This window comes from Argiope bruennichi, chromosome 6 (genome assembly GCF_947563725.1).
Source record: "Argiope bruennichi chromosome 6, qqArgBrue1.1, whole genome shotgun sequence".
Classification (NCBI taxonomy): domain Eukaryota; kingdom Metazoa; phylum Arthropoda; class Arachnida; order Araneae; family Araneidae; genus Argiope; species Argiope bruennichi.
Window position 1 is genome coordinate 56,951,022 of NC_079156.1, and position 18,719 is coordinate 56,969,740.

General features: G+C 29.2%; 1 protein-coding gene across 1 annotated transcript; it reads right to left on the reverse strand.

Annotated features, from left to right (window-relative positions):
• Positions 1-12,602: 12,602 nt before the first annotated feature.
• Positions 12,603-17,351, reverse strand: LOC129972914 (skin secretory protein xP2-like). Its single transcript, XM_056087234.1, has 2 exons — positions 17,192-17,351; positions 12,603-13,840 (listed from the first exon to the last, which is right to left on the reverse strand). The coding sequence occupies exons 1-2, from the start codon at positions 17,201-17,203 to the stop codon at positions 12,923-12,925; spliced, it is 930 nt and encodes a 309-aa protein (XP_055943209.1). The 5' UTR covers positions 17,204-17,351; the 3' UTR covers positions 12,603-12,922.
• Between the last annotated feature and the right edge of the window lie 1,368 nt (positions 17,352-18,719).

Sequence of the window (18,719 nt, forward strand, 5' to 3'; positions counted from 1 at the left end):
AATCCCTTCTTACATCGTTTTTAAATTTAAAAAATTAATATTTCAGTGACGCCCATTTTATTTTCATCAAATTTCTCTAATTTTGTAAAAAGTAAAAAAATATCTTTGCATTGGTCAAGTATTTTAGCTACTGTATTTGCATTAACGCCTTTATGGCGATGTTAAATACATTTATTTGTGTGCACGTTATCATCCCTTAATAATGGAGAAATAATTCAATCTTAAAATAAAGATACAGATATGAAGCCTTAATTAATATCGTGCTATGATGTCCAAGCCTTTCATACTAGGCGTTCAATTTTTTAAAGTGCTCGTTGCCATTTACGTTTAATTAAAATGTTAAAAACATTTTATTTATTTTCCTACGAATTGCCAAAATTAAATTTTATTTCATTACCTAAAAATTATTCATTACTTTCGTAAAAAATTATCTTTCGATGTTTATTAAAAATCGTTTGTTAGAATCAACAATTTTTCGAAAAATATACGAGATTTAAAAAAAATCGTTCGAGCAATGGATATTTTTGTTTTAATTAAGAATGAATTCGCAAATGATATAAAGAAATTTAACGTTCAAATTTAATTGGGAACTTTATTTTCTACACCTAAATTGAACTGCTAGTCCTACAATTTAAAGTAAATTTTTAAATCTTATATATATATATATATATATATATATATATATATTGTGTCTCATAATGCTCGGCCAATTGTAATTTCTTCTTGCTAACTAAAAAAGGGTTTTCTAAAATTTTCATCGAGTTTTTGATTAATTAAAAATTATTTGGAATGTGTACATTTTTCTTTAGTAATTTAGAATCTTCGTACAAGAGCCGTAATGACACCGTTTTAAAATTAAAAATATTATAACTCACACAAACATCAAGTAATTATATATTTCAGGAAATTGACCTAATTTTTTTTTAATGCACAAAATGCAATGACTGATACAATCAAGCCTTCGTTATAGTGAGTGGTCCTTTGTTGTATTGATTTAGCTATTTAACCCCCATCCTCCCCAGTTTCACTTTCAAAAAAAATTAATGTTCTCTTATCCTTTGAAATTTTATTGTTATGTACACATTTTTATATACAGTTTTCTTACATTTTCCATGTTCTAACATTGATTTCAAACTCTGTTAAATTTTAAACACTCTAAAAGGTTATTTTTTATGGTTATCTTACGAAATTGTCATAAAGCCTGCAATACAGCTGTGCGTTTTTTTCTTCTTTAAGCAGTACTTCTTTCTTATTGATTTCTGGTCTCCTACGTAATAGTATGTGTTCCTTCCACAGAGTTAATTAATTCTCCAAATCAAAAAGGTTGGACAGCCTGTCTGGTTATTAAATGTGCATTGGCTGATGCAATCAAGCAAAATGTAGGTAGGGTAGACGAATTAAATCAAAAAAATTAACGGAATTATCGAAATCGTTACCATTATTATAGCATTCCTGGTAAATAGTTCGAAATTTAAAATTATAGTTCCTTTTTTTAATTTTTTAAAAATTTGTTGGCAATGAGACCTTTAATTACCTATCACCAATTACTTTCTCGTATACGCAGTATAGAAAAAGCATCGTAATCATCCAAAACCTTGAATCCGAGATTTTGACCGATCTCAACGTTTTAGACCCTCCACCCTCCCGAATTAAAAAACACATTTTTGGAAAATGTCCGTCTTTTTCCATCTATCTATGACAAAGATAACTCAACACTGCTTTGAAATAGACTGCTGTGATTCACACAACAATTTGAATTTACATTTGATCTTTACACAAAATGTGCATATTTTTATAAAAATTTTAGTAAAATTCGTTCAGAGGAAGTCTGTCTGTACGGCTATTCGAATATAAGTTAAAACGGTAACTGCAAAATTAAGAGAGCTAGATAGTTAAAATTTGGCGCACTGATTTAAGATCGGTAGCGAAGACACTTTTCAGATTTTGTGCCAAATTCAAAAACGAGTTCAATATCTGTCAGTCTTTCAGAAATAAGTAAAAGCGATAATTCAAAAACTCAATGACTTAAATATATCAAATGAGGCATGGGATTTTGTAACTACAAGTGCAATTTTGTGTCAAATTTTTGTTTCAATCGGTTGAAAAAAAAACGTGTCTAAAGCACAAATTCGATTTTTGGATGCTATTAACGCATGCTTGATACTAATCGCCAAATAACTCGCCAAGGAAGATACAATGGATTCAGTAAAAATGCTAAATTCAAGCCAGTTTGGCGCATGATCTATCCAAAATAACTATAACATACATTATGTACTAAAAGTACAGCACTTTCTTTCAAAACTGAATATTGCTGTTTAATATGTAATAACAGTATACGCATACTACCTTTCGGATTTTGAAATTTCAAAACACTGCGCTTCCCAAAGGGAATGAATTTTTGGCATATATTATTCTATTTTAGTTTATTTTATATGATAGGAGCATACAACCAATTTTTAAAAAGACCAAGCTGAAACGGTACGTCATTTTTGAGAACAGATATATAGAGTGTTGCCAAGTTTTAAAGAATTTCATTTCTCTAAAAGCTTAACTTTTTTTTTTTCATTTTTACATAGTCTTATCAGTACCCAAGCAATATGTTATCCACGAACTTATCAGTGTTCCCTGGAAAGAGATAAATTTTATTCCAGATTTCATATCTTTGGGCGTTAGTTTTCCTGGGTTTAAGCTTAGGCAAGAACGGAAATTCACAAGGGAGTATTCAAGTAACTTGTTCAATCTCTCCAAAATAAAAAGCGGCAATTTTTGAGAGTCAAATTGAATTAGATTCCGTTTCCTCCTAGCGCGCAGGAATTGCAAAAGTAGTTGTTTAAATCAAATTATCTCTGTGCTTCTGTTCTAGTTGTTTCTAGTAATCTATTTAGATAGGCTTATGATTGAAATAGAGATATTTTTAAAAATTTGTATTCGCAATGAATGTTGTCAATATCTTGATAAAATTATATAGTCTTCCATTTTAGATATTAAAAACTGCATTAGGTGGAAGTAATAAAAAAATACATCAAAGGGTGTAAGAGCTTGTTGTAAGTATCTTCTAAAAGAATAGATATAATTTCATTTTGACTTAGTTTGTATTTATATCTTACAAGAATTCTCAAAAAAATATTTAATGCGACTGAAATAAGTATTATGAGAGAGAATATGTTTCGTTTGTATTTAAAAATTCAATTAGTTATTATTTTCTATGCTTATGCTTATTTAAAATCATCATTATATTCTTCTGATATTATAACATAAATCAAATTTATTTTCACAAATTCTATTGAGTTATTTATTTAGCATAAATTATATTTGCTTGACTTATTTATTATAAATTCTCTTTAGAAAGTTAGTTATTAGAAATTTTATGTTATATATTTATCATAAATTCTGTTTAGTAATAAGGTAATAGACGCATTTCGTAATTTTTTTTACAAAAGTTTCGAATTTAATGTTTTTATTCTATACATACATACATACATATATGATTATATGTTGAAAAATTATAGGAAATAAATATAAAAAAAATTATCTACTTCTATCATATATATTTTCCGAGTTAAGCATTGGCGAAATGAAATTTAAGCAACGAAGAAAGTAAACTAAATTATTAATAATAATGCATCTGAAAAGCGCACTCGAGGCGAGAAATCTAAGAATATATTTTTCATTTTTTGGGACAAATCCTTTATTAAGTCACCAAAAGTTTATAATTTTAATCTCAAATATTTACGATAATTTTACAGATAGCTCCTTGAATTTTTCCCTAAGTTTTTATTAAGGCATAAATACATTTTTCTAATAAACTTTTTTGCCGCTATCCTTTATTTCTTTAGTTATTGTTTTAAGCTCCTGATTCCGCAGCTTAAAGTATTATAACTTGTTTCAATAAATTGAATATAATCTCTATACTATAAATATTCCGTATAGGCAGGAAACTTATTAATATAGAGGTGTGTATATATGTTTTGTATATACAAAGTATTTATAATTAAAGTTCGTCTATTCAGAAAGCTCTAGAGTCGACTCTATGACTCCAACGAAACAACATTTCACTAGTATGTAATACAAATGATATGCGTTGAGGAAATTAAAAAAAAAAAAAAAAAAAAAAAACGATGTGCCAATATGTAGGAAGCCATTATGCAAGACGGTGTTTCACTTCATATTAATCGAACAGTTCAGATTTTTCGGAAATCGTCATTTTCAAACAACCTGGCACCTAATCGCCTAATTTTAGAAATTAGAGAATTTAGTTCGTAATAATTGATGTGAAATTAATGGTAACATTTCATGACATTTGAAATGCTAAAAATGTATTTTTAATAATGAATATATTTAGTTCATACAACTTTCTTTTATAACTGTTTTAAAATATTGTATAATAAGTGCAGCGTCAAATCTAAATAATTTGCTTTCAAGGCTATCTTTAGATAATCTTAAAACTTTTATCTCTTAAATTTTGAATTTTCCTGATTTTTATTATTATTGCAATCGTTTTCTAAATGTTTACCAAAATCAAAGAAAACGCCTTTTTCAAACCCAATAAATTTAAATCAGATCTGATTTGAATTAAGGTATTATAAACAAATAAATTATTATTATTATTATTTTACTTTTTCGTATACGTAGTATAGTGAAAGCATAGTAATCGTCAACAAATTCAAATTCTAACTTTTGCCGAATTCTAACTTTATGTCCGTCAGTCTGCCTGTGACAAAGACAAATCAAAAACACTTTGCACAAGGCATTTGAAATTTGGTATATGGTATTTACACCAAATTTGAAGATTTCTGTCAAATTTTGAGTAATTTCTGTTCAAAGAAAGTTCATCTGTCCGGCTGTTCGAATATAAGTTAACACGATAACACAAAAAGAAGAGAGCTAGATAGATAAGATTCGGTGCCAAGATTTAACATCTATAGTGTAGATACCTATCAAATCTTCAGTCAAATGCAACAACGTGTTGCCTGTCTGTCGGTTTGTATTTTCAAAAACATGAGACGTGGTCCTTCAAAAACGTAATGATTTAAATATAAAAATTTTTTATGGGATTTTGTGGCTACAAATGTAGTTTGTGTCAAATGCTTGTTTCAATCGATTGAGAAAAACGTGTCCTAAACGTGTCGAAATTCGATTTTTGGATATTATTAACGCATGCTACAGATTAATCGCCAAATAACTCGCCAAGGATAAGACGATAGATTCAGTAAAAATGCTAAATACAAAAGTTAATATTTCGTAACTATTGTATGCCAATGTCATGGAAGGCATTCTCTGGTATGTCAAGTTTATTACAAAGTATGCAAGAATTTTTTGGGTTCCTAATGGCATTTACAGTAACTGAGCTAGGACGCAAGGCCTTCATTGTTGAGAGCGAAGGAAGCAATGTTTGCACTGCAGTCTTCCAGGGGGAGGAAGAGTTAGCATGCAAGGGGGGGAACCTCCTAGTATATTATGATTATCTACGTTATTTAGAGGATTTCCCCAAGTGAATATATATGACCAATTCTTACGGTTTAGGAATTAATAATTAGGCTAAGAATACAAAGAACATCTTACATTTACTATTTCCATACAACAAATCTGTAAACGCTCTTGAAATATGTTTTTTGTTTTGAAAAAAAATGAATGAAATGATTGATGATATGAAAAAAAATATAGAGTATTTACCGGAAATGTTTCATCATATGTTGGTATAAAGATAATATTCGATATTTCACCCATCTAGTTAGTAAATCTTTTGAAACTTGATGGAAATGTTTTAGCTTCGTGGCACAGTTCCAGGTCCGACATCCGATTCCATCACCATGCATATATGAAATGCAAGTCAAATATAATGTTGAAGGTGAATCATTCTTCAACTCGTCTCGAATTTAAGTTTGGAGAAAAGATGCCGATCAGTTGCTGTCCTCATAATATAATTAATATTTAAAACTAAGACGACTGCCCAGAACAATTTCCGTGTTATTTCAGAATAGAAAGATTACATAAATAAATTAGATTGAGTTATCTTATTTTCTTGTAAACAGAAAAATAGACATCAGGTAATAATTCCATTAACGTTTTGTTTTTATTCTCTGGAGAGAAATTATGCATTCTGAAGCATGAAATTTCAATATGGTTTCCAGATTTGATCTTTTGACCATTACATTAGCTCTTCTATGCACTTCGTCCGTGATGAAATAAAATGCAATGATGTTAATAAGAATTGATAAAAATTATTTAGTAAGTATTGAAGAATTATTTCAATAAGAATTGATTAAAACAACTTTTTGTATCTTGATTGGCACTTAATTAAAAACAGCTTGACATTGTGATTGAGACTGAATTAAAGATTTCTTTATATTTTCATTAACATTGAGCAAAAAGAATCCCTCTGATATCGTGATTGGCATTAAACTAAAGATCTGTTGACATCTCTTGATTGATACATAACTTTTACTTACCTTACAGAAGCACAGAATGTGTTCTTTGTAATTAAAATAACTCAGAAATTTTATACAACGCTTATGTTGAACTCATGATTGAATGTACTTCCATCTTTTCAATAAAATAATTAATCAATGAGTCTAAATCTGTAAGGAGAATGAAGTGGGGGAAATGAAATGTTGCCAAGATGGAAGAGAATTGACAACAAATATTGCAAAATATTAAATAAAAAAAACCCTCAAATAACCGAATCTTCATCAATCATGATTTCAGACAAAACTAGAAAATCCGATTATAATTTTCAGTTTCTTTTTTTTTTTTTTTAAGTACTGAATTTTAAAGAAACCAGCTGAAATTGTCTCCCCAAAACTTTCTCGCATACTATCATATAAATGTTTTTATCACTATCAATCGTATGACATTTGCGAACAATTATTAAATCAGTATATACTAGAGTGAGATCTTCTTTGGAAATTAATTGCTGGGATGCTGTTAATACACAAACAACAAAAAGTTGCATATGCATTTTAGAGACTTTTTCACCAACAGATTAAACCCGAAATTCGAATCAGAACTGCAATTGTAATCACAAAATTTCATATAATTAGGTCATTGCTTTTTTGAATTGTCAGAAATTATAGACCGACATAGATCAACTTCTTCACAGATTTGGTATCAAGTTTGATAAGTATCTTTACGTAAAATTTAAATTTATATATCAAATGTTATCCATTTAGCTCTCTTTCACCAAAACACCGATATTACTTCAATAGGATAATTTCAAAATTTCACTCTCTCTAGCTTTATATATATATATATATATATATATATATATATATATATATATATATTCAAAGCGTACAAAGACAGACAGCGCAGAAATCAACTATATATAAGCAAGCGGCAGATGATTAAATAGAAAATAGTTCGCTCTGCGATCAACACTCCAACTCCAAATACGAAATTCTTAGTTTGAGTCGCTTTATCTCTATTATTACAGTATTCAGAACAATTAATTCTTTTTATGTATTTTATTGAAAACTAGATGGTTTGGACAACCAGCATGTTCACCGGGAATATTGTTTGTTTTATAATCTTTTCTGCATATTTTGATTTTCATAATTATTTCAACAATGTTTCAATAATTACTTCAACAGGAGTTTGCCTAATGGAGTCCAGTTCAGTCTCAGGACATCAAAATACCTTTAAACAAATATCTCAGTAATCTGTTTCAAATTGCACATCGTATTTAAAAAAAAATTTTTTAATTCAATTTCTAACTCAGAAAGTTATAAAATTTCGAAGGGCAACAAAATCTCTAGTTAAAAATTTTTCAAGGTTACTGCGTTATCTGTCTGTGTTGTGCAGGTGCAAAAAATGAAAAATAATCAATGTTTTTAACTGCAGTTACTCCAACGAATTGTTCACTTTTTTTTCTCTTTTTTCGCTTATTATCACGTATCCGAGAATGTTAAAACGTATGTTCAATCTCAATAAGACGAGAACTGTAATATTCGAGCGAAATATTTTCTGAAGTTTTTTTCGGATATCAAAATAATACACAACAAATGTCAAAATATTCCAAAATCAAGTCCTTTCTTCTTTCAGTGTTACAGATTTGAAATTTGTTATAAATTGTAACTCAACAAGTTCATTTTCTTCGGAGAATGAATTCAAATAAGAATAGTTAAATTAATTAATGAATGGATCATATTGAGTAAAAGATAACTAACCATTTTTCAATTCAAAAAATAAACAGTTTTCAGCTAAAGAGCAAATCATCAAGTCTACTTAATCTAGTACTGGGGCATTTATTAAATATTATCTTATTGTAATATCTCCAGATGGCGCCACATTATTTCCATAGGAAAATACAACGACAGCCGTGATGCAACCATAATACAAAAGTTAGGCCGGCGTCCTGGCATAGGGGTAGCGCGTCTTCCTCGTGATCTGGGCTTCCCGGGTTCGAGTCCCGGTTTGGGCATGGTTGTTCTTCCTGTTCTATCTGTGAGATGAGTGAATGTGCCCTCCTGTAAAAAGGGGTTGTGCAAGCGAATGAGTGATGCGTGAGTGGCAAAGTCGTACTCTTGACCCTAGTTGGCGCTACTATAAAAAATAAGAGACGCTCCCCTCAGGCTTAAAAGTGCCATAAGAAACAAACAAAAGTTAGATATCTTGGGATTATCTTAAAGCCCCACTTTGGGCTATAGAGTGTTATATAAGTTTGTTGAATTTTATATTCTTTATCTCATGAATGAGTTGTTTACCCTATAATAATTGTTCGAGTCATAGTATGATTATAATGCCACATACTAAAAGTCATAGTGCTGCTGCAGGGTTAAATACAGAGAAACATAATTAACTGCAATCAAGCTTTGATGTTTTGTTCAGAGTTTATGTTTCTTTGTAAATTCAAGATTCCGAAGGAAAACGTTTGTTTACAAATCTCAGATATTTTCAAGCGCTGATATATATATAATGATATTTTAAAATCTAATCTAAATTAATTTCCTAATTTTTCGCTCAATTCAGCACATATTAAATTCATTCTAAAATATTCTCTTATTTCCTGATCCCATTCCACTTTTTCTATTTAATTAAAGCAACAGAAAGCTCTGTAAAAATGCTCTCGGCAGTGATTCCCACGCTCTGAGTAAAGGGATAAAATATACCTGACCTAAACAAATTCTTCTAAAAGATCCCTATGATTCCCTTGCCTGTGGACGACACGTGTAAGAAATTTCTATTAAAATCTCACAGTATATATTCACAGGAATAAAATTTTCATTGGCTTTTCCTCATTTCTTTTTGTGTCATTCATTCTGTATTGCGCTCTGGCTTCTGCTTGTTCATAAATAATGCCTCCCGAGATGAAATAAAACGAAGTTAAAAATTCAGAGTGTCTTCTCTGTCTTCTACTTCAAAAAGTATACATAGTATAAAGAAAGTATAGTAATCGTCAAAAAAAAAAATTCGAACTCAAGATTTTTATGGATCTCCACGTTTTAGACCACCCTGAGTTCGAAAAACGCATTTTTAGAAAATGACCGTCTGTCTGTCTGTCTCAAAAACAACACAAAAACGCTTTGAGTTAGACTTAAGAAATTTGGTATACGATCTTTAGACCCAATTTGCAGATTTCTATCAAATTTTGAGCAAAATCCGTTCAGAGGAAGTCAGTCTGTCAAGTTGTTCGAACACAAGTTAAGCAAAGAGAGCTGGATGGAAAAAATTTGGTGCACAGAAATAACATCTATAATGTAGAAGCCTATCAAAGTTGAACTAAATTCAACAAGGTTTTTACCATCAGTAGGTCTGTATATTCAGAAACATGTAAACGCGATAAATCAAAAATACAATGAAACAATCATCAAGAATCATACTATTTGATTCAGCAAAGATTCTAAATTCACGTGAAAGGTTAATATTTCGTAGCTATAGTATTGCAGTGTAATGATAACACCTTTATTAGATACCCTGAGATAACACCTTTATTAGATACTCTGAGATAACACCTTTATTAGATACTCCGAGATAACATCTTTATTAGATACTCTGAGATAACACTTTTATTAGAGGAGGCGAGAAAGTTTTGGGAAGACCACCTCCGCTGTTTTAAAGTTCCTTCTATCCTAAAATGTAAAATCTCCTAAAAATATAATAATAAAACGAATCCTCTTAAAAATAAATAGAAATACAAAAATAGTTTTAGGAAATTAGCTACGATCATAAAGAAGTATTATAATTTTATAGATAACAATATTTTAAAATCTTTTTTTTTACCATGTTTTATGCAATGGACTTCTGTAACTATTCCAGAATTGGTAGGAATAATCAGCAAGTTAGCTTCACGCGTTTTGTCTCTAATTACATCCGCTATTCGCGATTCCATTTGCATTCGATTACGATTATGATTACGATATTGCGTACGGCAGAAGAACGAGTATCGTTTACTATTTCTTATTTTAAGACAAATGTTTGGAGGTGGGGTTTTTTCTCCCATCGCAAATTAGTAACTTAGTTAACACTAACTAAAATTTTATTATTATTATTATTTTAATATTTACAGAAAGATTTTATTTTCAATTCAAAGGATAAACTTTAAAAAAACAACAACGAAAAGCTGAAACCTTTTGTATTTTAAAATAGTTTACCCAAAATTTCAATTGTTTTAACATTGGAGATTGAAGAATAGTTATTTTATATATATCAATGTTAATATATATGGAATAAATTCATTAAATAGTAGAATGCAATGGAATCCAAAAACAAAAACAAAAAAATCTATTTTAAAAATGAATAACTCTTGTAAAATTGCGCTTTTTATTCAAACAAGAATACATATGTAAAAACAAACACATAAAGAGTAATGAAAAGTTTGGTGACATCGAATTACATTGAATATAACAGCAAAATGATATGCTTAAACTATTCAGATTGTATAAAATAATATGATAAATTTATTTAACTAAAATAGATTATGATATTACCACTAATTCTTATAACACAATTTCTTAAGACAATTAATTACAAATTGTAAAAATAAACTGAATTTAATCAATAAAATATTTTTCAGTGTACCACATTTTGTGAATTTAAAATATATCAAAGAATACATGATTACTAAAATACTAATAACCTCAACCACTTTATCATTTTAGAATATATATACACAAATAACTAGCATTGTAAGTCCCAAAAAATTAGCCTTATATAATTTCTAATACTACCTTAACCATACAACATTCCTAACAAATATTAACAATAAACACACAGAAATATCACAAAGTATAAAGTTTTTAATATTTGTACGTTATTATAATTACATTATATTTAAAATATTTCGAAATCAATTAACAGTTTAGATAATTCAATACTTACTAATTAATATATTTCATTTTAAAATGATGGTATTCTTATAATAATAAATCTTTCAAAAGAAAACAATTAGTATCGACAACCGATTTTTGAAAAAAGAACTGCTTATGTATTTTAAATACCATTAAAGAACTTTTTATTTTTAATTTTTACAATTAATTAAATATTTAAACTATTTAAATGAAATCATTAAGCTAAAATTCAAAAGTAGTTCATTACATCTCAAATTTAACATAAATAATATAAAAGATGAAACTGAACCGTCTCAACTTAATTTAACTATTTAAATTAAATTAAGCGAGAAGTAAAATATGACACTGAATACATTTTTATAATGATATTACATTTAATTAGACCGGTTTTGACTTTCTGTTTCACTGCTATAGCATAATTCCGTAAAGATTTATTTAGACAAGATTTATACGTTTGTGTTTATTTAATATTATAAATGGAGATTTTAAAAGTGTTCAAAAAATATATTTAGAAAATTTCAAAAAAAAATTAACGAATCTTAATTTTAATAATAATTGGCTAAACAGGATGCCCACTCTTAACATAACCCAACGGTTAACTTCTCTACAATTAGAAATCCGCAAGTTGAGAAAATGCCTTAAAAGACGTAAAGAGAAATGTTTTATATCATTTGAAACAATAAATTTACTGCTTAAACTTCGATGTCTAGATTTTTATATAGTCTTCTTGATTTTATTAACCATGTTTAATAAAATATTCTTATCATTCTAATATTTTAATCAAAAAAATTTCTCTATTTTCCAATTAAAATGAGCAGATTTATGAAGAATTGAATCTCATTATTTTAGGCCAATCAACAACCATCTCTAGAAAATTCTAGAGCTATCATTCATATAGTCTATAATAGTAATATTTAAATCGTTGAAAATTGGTCAATTTTAATTGAAAATGTTTCAGATTTATTTTTGCTTAAAATGTTAATGAGACAAAAGTAGTTTAATAAGTATGACTCTCAAGACCTGCAGGAAAAAAAATAATCATTCAAATTTTTTCAGTAATTCTTTTACTCATACAAACAACATAAAGTATACTTTCTTACTTCATTTAGAGTATTTTTCCTAGAGGAATTAAACGCCTATCTCTAATTGTATATACTAGCTATTGGGTTGAAATTAAAGTTGACAACCTCTATTCTTTATTACTTTATTTATTTACGTAAATATATTTTCAGAATTGCTTCTATATGAAAACACTTTTAAATGAATAAAAGTGCCTCATTGGAGTTATAAAGAAAGGACTCAAATAATAACAGATGATTTAAATTATTATAAGGATATTTATTTGAAAAATATTTTTTTTTTCAAATCCTATTACAAAAATGATGCTTTTGAAATCATTTTATTATTTTTGATGTCCGTTCTGATGATAACCAAAGTGAATGACAGCCTTTAATGACAAATTATTTACAACAGTTCTCAAGCGCCATTAGAGATTTGTTCTTAGCTTCGATCGTGACTATGAAAAAGGGAGAAACATTTACTTCCCAAATCGAAAAGGAAACCTTTTGGTGAACATTCTCTTTGGGTTTTGACTCAGTTTCTCACTAAGCAATCGCATTTACTCTAATTTTTGACATCTATTTGGATAGGAATTGACTTTTCTCATTTCCGGTACCTATGTTGTAGTTAAAAAGGGCTGTATCAACAGGTGCAAGTCTTCTTTCCGTGATTTCGTTATCGGGGTAGTCATAGTCTGGCTCGGCATCTCTTGGCGCATATTGTTCGCGTGGTGCTGGTCTTTGGGGTCTTGCCCTGGGTCTTTGTGGAGCAGGCGCCCTGTAAGCTGGTTGAGGTGGTGGGGCATACTCCACTGGTGCAGGTCTTGCAGGCTGAGGTGGTGGCCTGTATGCTTGCTGAGGTGCAGGTGCTGGCCTGTAAGCTGGTTCAGGCTGAGGTCTGTAGGCTTGAGGTGCAGGGGCTGGTGGTGGAGGCCTATAGGCTGGCTGAGGTGGTGGATTATAAGCTGGCTGCGGTGGTGGCCTGTAAGCTGGCTGAGGAGGAGGAGGTGGTGCTTCAGATCTCCTAGGGGCTGGTTGAGGTGCAGGTCCTGATGCAGCAGCTCTAGAAACAGCTTCTGATGCCCCGTCGCCTTCAACCTTGAATCCGTCCTTGCCAGCTGTGTATTTTACAATTCTCTGTTGACCTGAAGCGTCGATGTAACCATATGCCCCCTTGACAGTACCATCAGGCAATCTGGTTTCTTCTCTGAAACTCTGACCATCGTTTCCTTTACCAGTATCGTACCCGAATTTGTAGTCTCCGGCGAGTTCCGTCCCAATGTTCACATAGTGAACAGATGCGGGTTTGTGGACCACGGCGTTTCTGGGAGGAGGACCGACGCTCCTTGGTGGGGGTCCGATATTCCTGGGGGCAGGTTGGTAAGCACCAGGGTCATCTTCATATTCTAGAGGAATCGCTTCTTCTCTTGGAGGTGGACCTCTGTGACGTGGAGCATATTGACAGAAGACAACGGACAGAATACTGAGCATGGTGATCTGAAAATAAAGGAAAGCCTATAAGAGAACTTTTTCTTCAGGGGAAATATAAATGGCAGAAGAATTTTTCGTCAGCCTGGAGATAGATACAACTAATGAGCCATTACATTATAAGATTTCATTTTCTATTTGGAAACAAAGCTATCTAACCTCTGATCACTTGGCAGGTAGTTTTACTGTATTATACAATTCAGTCACTTCAGGTTTGAGGAATAATTCTGTGATGTATAAAAGGCGATATAAAAGTGTTCATCAGAGAAAGTTTCAATATGTTTAAAACGTGTTCATTGGGAATTTAAAAATATTCTTTGAACATTCCATCATTTCACTTTCTCACTCACAAAAATTGCAAAACCGGATATATGGTGCAACAAATTGTCTTATTTGATAATCTCAATGCATACAAATATTGTAATAATTCAACTCCTGTAATAAAAAAATATTTCTTTATTCAAATTGTAGTTATATTTCTGGCAGTAAGTTCTGCTTACTAATATTTTTTTTTAGTTTCTAATTCAGTCGTAGGAAATATTTTACTTGCTTTCAATTCACAATTTTTATATTTATACCTATTTTTTTAAAAAAATTATGATATATAAAATAGATTAAACCAAGATATATTATGTTCAATTTTCGAAAATAAATCAAATTCAAATTTTAATAAACCAATTGTAAATTTCAAATAAATAATTAATTGACTGTAATTTTCAAACAGTTTCATTATTAATTATAGTAAATTGCAACATTAAAGCCATTGGTAAATCGATTAATTTTTAAAGATAGTAAATAAAGAAAAAAAATAACAAATTCCCGAACGATACCGATATGAAACGAAAAGATATCGATAACGTTGCTTTAAGATGGTTAAAAATAAAATTACTTTTACAGTACTTATTGATGAAAAATCCAAGCTATTTTTCGGGAAAATTTCAAACATTAATTAGTACATATCAAGCAGCTTAAAAGACAATAGAACAAAAATAAAAGAAAAAGATTCGAGATAAAAATAATCTTCGAAATAGAAGCATTTCGGTAGCTGTGGATAAAATACGGACAGGAAAGCTCTTAACAAACTCAGCCATTCAGCGCCGGTAAAAACATCTTATTTTTGCTCCCCGTAACGCCCAAAGCTACTAAAGGCTGGGAAGAGAAGAGGAAAAAGTACTTTTAACAAGTGACAGTTTGAGCTTCAACAAGAATTTTTCTTTGGGAGCGGAACTTAGAAAAACTTGCTGACAGTTTCATTCACGACAAGGTAGTAGCCCTAACAACTTATTTCATGCCACGACTTTTTTTTTTCTTTTCTACCAGTGCCCAAAATAAAAAGGAGAGTTCTTCTGGAATATCGTAAGAGAACACGACGAAAACAGCTGTTAACTACAGTCCGATGATTGAAAAAAAAAAGTTTTCTGTTCTTTCATACTTTTAATCTTTTTTGTTTGGTGCAAAAGCAGCAGAAGAGCTGTTCATTTAAAAAATTTATTCAAGAAAGTATAGCGCGTTAACTTTTCATAGTTAATTTTAAACTTGGAAAAATGTCTGACTTAGCACAGTTTTGATTGAAACAAAAATGGGAAAATAGCGGCGGGGGGGGAGGGGGAGGTTGTACTTTTCCGTAACTTCAGTTTACGTGGCTTGCCTTTTTTTTCTAACATTTAAAAGTTTGAAAGATTATAAAACAATATCAACGTTATAATGTGCTTTACACTTTAAAAAAAACTGATTGTCAAGATAAAATTGAAGTCGGTATTTTATATAAAGCTATTTTAATTTATCTTAACTTTAAAAATTTAACATTTATTTCGGCATATTTCTAAAAATATGATTTTCATGAAAAAAAAATTTTTAATATTGTTTTTTGTAAGGATTTTTGTATGGCCATTAGGAATTAACTTAAAATCCTATTCTAAGAATTGTTAAGTTAAATTGAATTGCGATGCATTCATTCTATGCATAAAAGTTTGAAATGAAAACAAATGACTGAAATAACGCTTCTTTCAATAAGCCATCATAAAATGTAAAAATATTTCACAGAGAGTTAAAAGATTTCCTTCCCAAATTTGGCAATATAGATTATATAAATTATAATGGAAAAAATTAGATCTAAAAATTACAGAAATAAAAAGAAACATTTTAAGTATGATTCTATTATTATAAATATTCTATAACTTCTAATTATTTACAAGTCATCTAATCAGGAATATTATCATTAAATTGAATCTAAATGTCATGTAACCATGAACATCATCATTAAATTTGAATCTAAATCTAACCTTGATACATACGCGCACACACACATATATGTATATAATATATTATGATGACAGATTAAGAAAGTTTTAAAAAATTTAACTTTCACTGTTGGGGAGACTGAATATTTTCAGATGAGATTCAACAAAATAAAATCCATGTGTTATACATTATAAAACATAAACAGCATTCTTCAGTTACTTACTATGCCTTTCTGTTAAATAATAAACAATACTATTTTTTGGGTAATGTATGATGCTAATTTTTTTCACAATTACATAAAATTTCTGGACCGAATTATATGTAATACATTTAAACAGTGTAAATGCACTAAGATATGCAGAAATTGCAATTTAATTTTTTTTAAATTGCGAATTTCATAAACAAAGAACAAAAATTTGTTAATTAAAATCATTATAAATCACAAGCGTATTAAACAGAGGTTTTTAAATTAAAAATTAAATCTAAGTTTCACGATACTCATAATTAAATTTAAAAATTTTTAGAAATATTAGTATTTTGTATATATTATAAAGCGATATATAAAAAAAATAAAGAACTTCAATTATCTATATTTACAACTGAATGATAATTCATAATTCATCAGCTCCAATCTTCCCGTATCTATAATGAATAAAATATGAATAATTAAGATTCATATTTCCTAATAATTTTTGAATTTAACTTTCAGTAAATTTTAATACTACCCGCAGCTTCATGGGGTATTTATTCAATTATTTTTAAAGATAATATAAGTATTAACATTTTATTATGTATTATACACAAATATGAAAAAATACACAAATAAACTAAACTAAATAGCTTTATGATCCCACTTCGCTTCATTAAATTGAAGAGAAAATGAATAATCGGATTTCAAATACCACTCCAATTTATGATTCCTGACGCTCAAATATTTTGAATTCTAATCTAAGCTTCATGAAACTGGTTATTAAATTATTTTTAAAACATAATATAATTATTCATATTTTATCCAATAGGCAAAAAATAAATAAATAAAGCAAAAAACAGAAACCCTAAAAAAAGGGTCCACAAGATCAACGTGACAAGTTATACGATTGAAATCAAAGGTGGACTTACTAGACGTATCATCCTGACAGCGGATTAGATTCCCGAAGAAAGAGAATCCAACCAGAGCAGATGTGCAAAAGAGAAAATCATACCATTAGATCTTTATATACAGGGAAGACACGGTCATTTCGCTTTTCGATTGCATGGGAGACGGTTCAACTTTTTCAAAAAACCAAGCGACAAAACCTGTCGATTACATTACGTCACTAGCCCATTTATAGAAGGTTACATTCTCACAGCGATCTGTGAAGGCTAGAGATGTAAGTCAAAATATTTCCTGGTTGATTTTCACTGCTGAAAACAGCATTCAGTGTTTTAATTATTCTTTTTACATAGCTTTTGTAGTAGGCGTCTTTATAGAGATATACCAAAAGACGTGAGGTTTTGTGAAAGTAAAAGGCAATGTGGTGACCTTATTTTTTTGTAAGGCCAATGCTTGAGTTCCTGATGTTGTGCATTTACGTCAATGGAAATTAGAATAATTGATTTATCTTTTTTAGTATTAACGAAGGTGAAATTGATATGATTCGATAAGATAGCCAAATTAAGGTTATCTACTTTAACCCTAAGTTCTTGATGTGTATGTGTGTGTGTTTACTCAAATAGTAAATATTATAATTTTTTAATGAATTATTTGTATTTTTAACAACGAATAAATATTACATTAATTTTTCATTTTCATCATCAAATCGACATTTAGGTTTGTTTCTGAAATAGAGAATATCTCTAAAATGATATCGCAATTTAATTATAAAATCGTCAATACTATATCAAAATGCCATCTAACCGTTTTCCCTAAATATTTTAGTGATGTAAAACACTTGTAGAGTAGATTAAACACATTTGCTCTAATTTATTTTGTATTCGATACATCTATTGTATATTGTCACAAAATGTCACATCTCACTAGTGATATCCAGCTATTTCATCAAAGTTGCATATTTTGTGCTTTATGGGGTTCTCACGATATGACATTTCCTTAACATGTCCGTAACATGAACTTAATTATATATACACAATGTTATATTTATGTAATGCTTTATCTAAATATTTCCACAAATCTTTGCAAACCTTTAAAAGCTTATGATGAACTAGTTTTTTTTTGTACTACATGCTAGAAAATAAACTAATTTCAAAAAGATATTTAAACTAAAACCAAAATTACGTAAGTTTAAAATTTAGAATCAATATTTATAAATCTGATATATGAAATTACAAACTCGGATTATGATTTGTAATCCGATTAGTTTTTATATATTTTTACATTATATTTTTTTTCTATACTTAATGTTCTCATTATTACCAGCATATTATTTTTTCTCTTTTTTCCTACGTAATACGTGATTAATTGTAATTAATGAATGATTTCCCTTTTTTCTCAACTTTTATTTTTATAAAACAGCAAATATCAAAAAGACATTTAAAATGTTAAAGATTATATATTATGAATAACCGCAAACGATTTTATTGGACAAATCTTTTTTTTTTAATAATATGTGTTACATTTTATATTTGAATGTAGGATTTTAGTCGCTAG